Here is a 6,823-nt window from a genome sequence, read left to right as displayed (position 1 = left end):
AATAAACAAAAAAATAATTGTATGTTGCAAAAATCATGTTTTTATTTATTTATATGTTATATTTAGTTTATACGCTGATCGTTCAATACTCATACTAACTAGTAATTTCCTATAAAATTATTTTAATATCGGCAGTGTGCGTACTGTATTCAAAGAATGGTGTACCAAAAACTAAAATAATACATTAAATATCAAGATAATCAATTAAATACATGTAATGTGTATTAAATTAATAGAAAGTTGCTAGTTGTTATGAGCATACCCTGGTAGCAAGCTGACGTCAAAATGACGTCAAAATGACGTAGCTTGCTACCTGGGTATATACATATATATATATATATATATATAAAACAATGAAAAAAGTCGGTGTAAACTAAGGACTGAAAATAGTGAAAATTTAATCTGACAACAATGCATGCTTTCCATTTGATGGCACAACTACACAAGTTGACACAAGTCGACACAAGCGTCGTTCTATCCTTCTTGACATTCAGAAAGTGACAACGATAGAATGACACTTGTGTCGACTTGTGTCATCAAATGGAAAGCACCCAATAACTACACTATACATTTGCATTATTGCCACTTACTTCGTGATGAATTGCAGCATGTAGACTGGTAATTAAAATAAAAAACGAAATTGAAATGAAATAGTAAAAATGATAGATTCCAGAACGTTCGGATACAGATCTTTGGAATAATTAGAATAAAATAAATCAAATAACACGTGTATATTTGCACGCTCATACTTGCTTGATACTTGTACTTGTTTTGTTTCGATGCGGTTATGGCACGGGCAAACTAGCGCCAGCGGCACCAGCGCGACGTGCGACGCGATATGTGACATTGAGATGATATTTAGATTCGAAAGGTCATGCAGTATTCCTGATTTATCAGTCCGATTTACCCGCAGAATCAATAAAGTCGATAATGAATTCGCGTACACTTTGGAAAAGCGCTCACACAATAAGAAACATGTTAATAGTAAAATAAATTAAAAATAATAATAAATAAAAATAACTAATTCTTTCAATTTCATTTATTTATTATTCTTAATGACGAAAGATTCAAATATTCACACAATAATTTTTACTTGTTAAGCAACAAAAAAAAACATTTTAAACAAAACAAAACATGTTTTTTTCTTGTTTAAAACGTGTTTTTTTTGTTGCTTAAAAAAACACAAAATAAAACAAAAAACATTGTGCCAAATAAAAAAACAATGTTTTTTGTTTAAAATAAAAAAAACATGTTTTTTTAACAACCCTGATGTATATATATTTTCCATCGTCCGTAGGAAGCAATACATGACGTTTTCGTTCTTGTCACTTTGAGACTAAAGAAAAGCGTTATCATATATTGAAAGAAATCGTATTACACCATTAATGACAGTTTTTGTGTTTTTTTATAAAAATTTGTTTGATGAAAATTCCTATTAATTTTATATTTAATGTGATTTAGACAAAGTAATCTTGACATTAGTCTTACATTATGAGACTAAACAAAATTCTCGCCGTCAAACGAGAATTGGGTTTTGTAACTTTTAATTATGGACATCGATTTAAAAATTGAATTGGTTCACCATCAATAATCATCAACTGACATGGAGAAATTATTCTCGATTTGCAATATTGTTAAGCGAAATAGATAGGTTTATTTAATTGTATTGTGGAAGACTCTGTGAGTTGAAACGTCGATTATTATGTTTATATTAATGGTATGTTAAATTAATGTTAAGATTTTAACAAAACATCTTGTATTGCTCGTTTATTTAGTCGTTGATAGTATATATTAATTCAAAATAAAGTATTAAAATTTAAAGGGCTGTAGGAACTTTAAAACATTATGTCACATTCCCTATTTACAAATGTTATTATTACTATTATTACTATTATTATTATTATGTTAAAAACTCAAAAGTAACATTTCAAAATGAACACATATGTTAATGAAGTTTGCATACTGAAAAAAATTAAAAAATGTCATTTTTATCATAGTAAATTGAGTTTCTAATATCATAATAATAATTATAATTATAATTACAATAATAAAAATTTGCAAACAGTGAATGTGAGGCAATATGTTTCATAGTTCTATAGCCCTATAGTGCCCTATATAAGTTACGGCTAATATCATCTCTGAGTTCAAGCGTTTAATGTCTCCGCGCGTGATCTAAATGCTATGAAACAAAAAGAGTGGGGATGACGATAGGCAAAATTGGTTGAAATGTGCAACTCGGCTGCAGGCTTGATAATTAAATCAAGTAACGATCGATTTATATATATATATATATATAAATAAATTACCCTAACACAAAAAGTTTCGGGACCCACCGGGTTTTAAGCACAATTTACAGTAATATCGCAAATTAATTAAGTGTGATAACAGAGATTGGTCGACGTTTAACAATTAAATTAAGCTCAAACTGAAATAACAAACAATTGACGATCATCCATATATACATGTGACCGAAAATTTGTAACGTATGTCCAGGCGTTTCAAGCGAAGATCACGGTCCCGGAAGGGCACCGAATTACTAAGAAATCCCGCGCATCTTCCAGTACGTGCGACCAAAAATTTCTTACATTCATTTCCGCGTCCGGTGGGAAAATCTAAAAGCGCGAGAGCAATATCTGAAATCACTGATGACAGAAAAAAAAATATTTCGTTGAGATAGCGGTCCCGGAAAGGCATCGAATAATTAAGGAATACCGCGCGTCCTCCCGTACGTGCGTCCAAAAATTTGCTACGTTCGTCCCTGCGTTTGGTGGTAAAATCTAAAAGCGCGAGAGCAATGTCTGAAATCACTGACGATAGAAAAAAAAATAGAGCATAAGACGAAACAAAATTTGGATTATTTACACTGTTTTATTTAATTCTTCTGAGAAAATTTATTTATTTTAAACGAGCATTTTGACGTGATCAATTTTATACGATATAACGTGTTTTAAATTCAAAATTGTCGGATATATGCATATGCGTAGGAAAATTATGTTAATACTGAAGATGGTCTAATGGAAGACCGAAACGTTTATTCAAGTGTAATCAAATGAAAGATTAATGTAATTCGATTGAAATATAAAATAATAGCGTCTAACATCTTGCGTTGTGATTTTATGCCTTTCAAATAATTCTCTGTAAAAAAAATTCGTTCAGATCGAATAATAATAATAATAAAGAAAGATAATAATTAATAATAATAATAAATATATTAATAAATAATAATAATAATTGTATTTAATAATAACAATTAAAAATAATTATTTTTAATTTTTAATAGTGGATCGCACCTGCGTGTAATCCTCGCAAGTGAGATTACCGCGTCAATCTCCTTCCAGCTAATCTCCTGCCCCTTTTACGCAACTTGCACAAAACCTAAGAGAAAGATCACAGAACCATTTGGTCAGCATTAGTTCATGATCAAGAGGTGGCGAACACAAATAAAATTTGCGTTCTTGATAGATTTGAATTACAATTTTTTAATAAACATGGTGTCTTTTACGGACGTAACGTTTTTTGCAGATATCGCATCTTTCGTATACATTATATGTTTTGCAGATATGGTATTTTTTAAATATTAAGTGGTAAGGGTTTTATAAATAAACAATTTATAAAAATTTATTTTATTATAATTATAAAAACTCTTCTAGCTATTTCATTCTGATAAATTTTCTCTTATAGTTTCGATTATATATGTACAGGAAATATTTCGACAGGAAAAAAAAGAAATTTTTTTGAAAAGTTGTTTTAGCCCTTAGAAGTGAAATTAGGCTCTTATAAAAAAATCTCTTACTTTTATATGGAGAACAACATACTCTAAGTTCATTAAAATTGAAGACGGATGCTGCCATACGTTTCTCTGTAAGACCATTGGTGAAAGAAATAGTTTATTGAGATCCTGTCTCCAGAAGTGCTCCGAATAATTAAAAACTCAAGCGTTCTCTCATGCGATCAAAAATTTCCTACATTTATTGTCAAACATCTTTTTCAATATTTTTTAAATCTGTAAAATATTAGAATATTAAAATATTAAAATTCATGAGAGATTTCCATTAGAAATAATTTAAAAATAGCAAACAAATGAACAAGTATGTATAAACGAACAACATCACAAATCGCATCTACAATAACTTGCATTATTAAACATTTGTAAACGGATCGATTAAACATATCAGCATATATTTCATATGTCGCAATAAAACATATGCTGATATGTTAAGGGGATGCTGGAGTGGCCAAATTGTCGGTATTTTGCAGATCAATTTACATCTTCGAATTTACTTAACGGAATCAAAAATCCTTTTACAGGGTTAAAATGGATGCAAAATTCTGTCGTGATGCAATAGATTTGTACTAAATTCGGAAAAAAAGTTAAAAACTTAAATCTTTTCAACACGTAGCGCTGTTAACTGATGTAGATTATAAAAGTTTTATAGCTCGTATGGACTAAACGATACTGCACCACTCACCGCATAACGTGCACAAACAATACTGGCTTTATAAAACCGAGATTGAAAGCTTAGAAAAAAAAGGTAAAGGTGCAATAAAGGTCGATCCTCTTAAAAATCGATGAAATTATGCTCATTCGACGCGTTTTTCCATAAAACGAAAGAATCTGATAGAAAAAAGCGTCGCTCTGCTCCGCGAACCGAGATATCAAGCGTTATAGGCCTTCTACAATAACCCGCAAGTCGGAACGTCAGAAGTCTTAACTAGTTTTTTTGCGCAGGTCGCGGGGAGGCGCGAGATACGAGCTCAGAAATGCCTGTTACAAGCTTTGCAAAGATTGAGAATGAGGCGGCAGACGCATTCTGACGGGTCAGAGATGGCCTGCGAGAATTTATTAGCATTGTCACCGGCGTTCGAGGTACGGTCAACCATGCGTCTTAAATATCGCGCTTGGACGTAGGTGTAAGGGCAATCATAAATCAGGTGAATAATGTCTTGTCGCGGCGATCCGCAGGGACAAGAGGGTTCTTCAAATAGATTTTTGCGGTATAAGCTGAAGTTAAGATTGTAGTGGTCGGATCTCAGGCGATTAAGAATGACAATGATCTCTCTGGAAATCTTCTTATGGAAGTACCAAGGTTTAGAAGATTTACGAAATATATGAGTGAAGAAGTAAGCACCCTTAGTTTCTGCCATAGATTCAAGGTGACGATAGAAGTTATCAGAAATCCGTTGTTTGATGACTGCGGACATGTCCGAGTATGGCACCTTGAAATTCGGTTCAATGCCCTGTCTGATAGCTCTTTTAGCTAGTTGGTCGGCTTTTTCGTTACCAGTGATACCTTTATGAGAGGGGACCCATATGAATTGTATTCGCGTGCCATTGGCCTCAGCCTCCTCCAATCCGGCCTTAATAAGAGGGATGAGATAGTTATTAGTACGGTTGATGGATCCGCTAATAGAATCAAGTACGCTTTTGGAGTCGGTGACGATAGAAACTTTGCGCAGGTGCAAATCTATAGATAGTGTAACTGCGTTGTATATAGCGTAAGCTTCCGCCGAGAAGACGGAGGTGTACGAAGAGAGTCTGTACATAAGTTCGGCGCGCAACTGCGGGGAGAAAACAGCCGCCCCGACGTACGTCCCATGATCGACTTTGGAGCCGTCGGTGTAGAATACGGTGGATTCAGCTGTGAGATGAGAGAATTCGTGGTCGAATAAAGCTTGTGCGCATAAATTAGGAAAAAGTTTCAAGGATTCGAGAGAGGGTACTGATAGAGAAGTATAAGAAGAAGAAGTAATAGTGGAGTGGAAAGAGTGCCGGAAGTTAGGAAGGGTGAAGGAGCAGTCTATGTCCTGATGGAAAGTCCAGATGTGACGAAAAGTAAGTGCGGCTGGAAAATGGGCACGTAAATAGTCCATTCTATTCTTGCGCATAGCCAAGTCACATAGTTCATGGAGCTTAAGAACTGCTGGATGATCACGCACCGAACTGATTTTCATAAAGTAACGGGAGGTGAGAAGACGGAATCGGAAAGGGAGAGAAAGTTCAACAGTCTCCGCGTATATCACGTTGAGGGGAGTAGAAATGCGGTAGCCGAAGCATAGGCGGAGGGCTTGATTTTGGAGCACTTGGAGGGCGCGTGATTTATCGTTATTTATAAGCCCGAAGATGTGGGCAGAGTATTCGATGGAAGCGCGCAGCATAGATCTGTAGATGGAGATAAGCATATGAGGGTGAGCTCCCCACCAGGTGCCCCTAAGAGCAGAGATAATTTGGAGTATTTTCTTACCTTTATTGATAATGAAGGACATGTGATTTTTGCCAGAGAGTTTGGGGTCTAGGAAAACTCCTAGGAAGCGAACGGAGGAGGAGGGGAGGATGCGATGTTCAAGGTATGAGATGTTATAGTTCGGCGGGACAGAGGGTCTCTTTAGAGAGAAAATCATTAGTTGCGTTTTAGGCACTGAGATCTCAAGACCGCGGTCACCCAGGAATGTGCAGAGGGCGTGAAGGGATTGTTCTACTGAGTGAATGGCTGCTGGTGTGTCTTTGTTTGATGAGAAGATGACAATGTCATCAGCGAACTGTAGAAGTTGAGTGGAGGGATGCAGCACATCATTGACCGTTCGTAAGTAAAGATTGAAGAGGGTAGGGCTAAGGACGGATCCTTGGGGGGTGCCCTTATAGGAAGTTCTTGGATCCGAGATCGTACCTTGATTCACGAATTGGATGGTACGTTGAGAGATGAGATTGGAAATAAAGGCGAGTATAAGGGGGGGAAAGTCTAGACGTAAGAGGTCCTGTAAGAGGATGTGAGGGAGAACATTGTTCTTGGGTGTGAGAACGGTTTTTTTACTGTCTAGTAAACAC

The 6,823-nt window shown here is 35.2% G+C and overlaps 1 protein-coding gene across 1 annotated transcript; it reads right to left on the bottom strand.

Moving 5' to 3' along the window:
- Nucleotides 1-4,755: 4,755 nt before the first annotated feature.
- On the bottom strand, nt 4,756-6,264 carry LOC108763321 (uncharacterized). The gene has a single exon (XM_018510827.1). It carries the CDS (start codon nt 6,262-6,264, stop codon nt 4,756-4,758), a length of 1,509 nt encoding a protein of 502 aa, XP_018366329.1.
- Nucleotides 6,265-6,823: the final 559 nt, after the last annotated feature.

The sequence above is a fragment of the Trachymyrmex cornetzi genome, unplaced genomic scaffold, assembly GCF_001594075.2.
Source record: "Trachymyrmex cornetzi isolate Tcor2-1 unplaced genomic scaffold, Tcor1.1 scaffold354, whole genome shotgun sequence".
NCBI classification, from domain to species: domain Eukaryota; kingdom Metazoa; phylum Arthropoda; class Insecta; order Hymenoptera; family Formicidae; genus Trachymyrmex; species Trachymyrmex cornetzi.
This window is presented reverse-complemented; position numbering and strand designations above follow the sequence as displayed.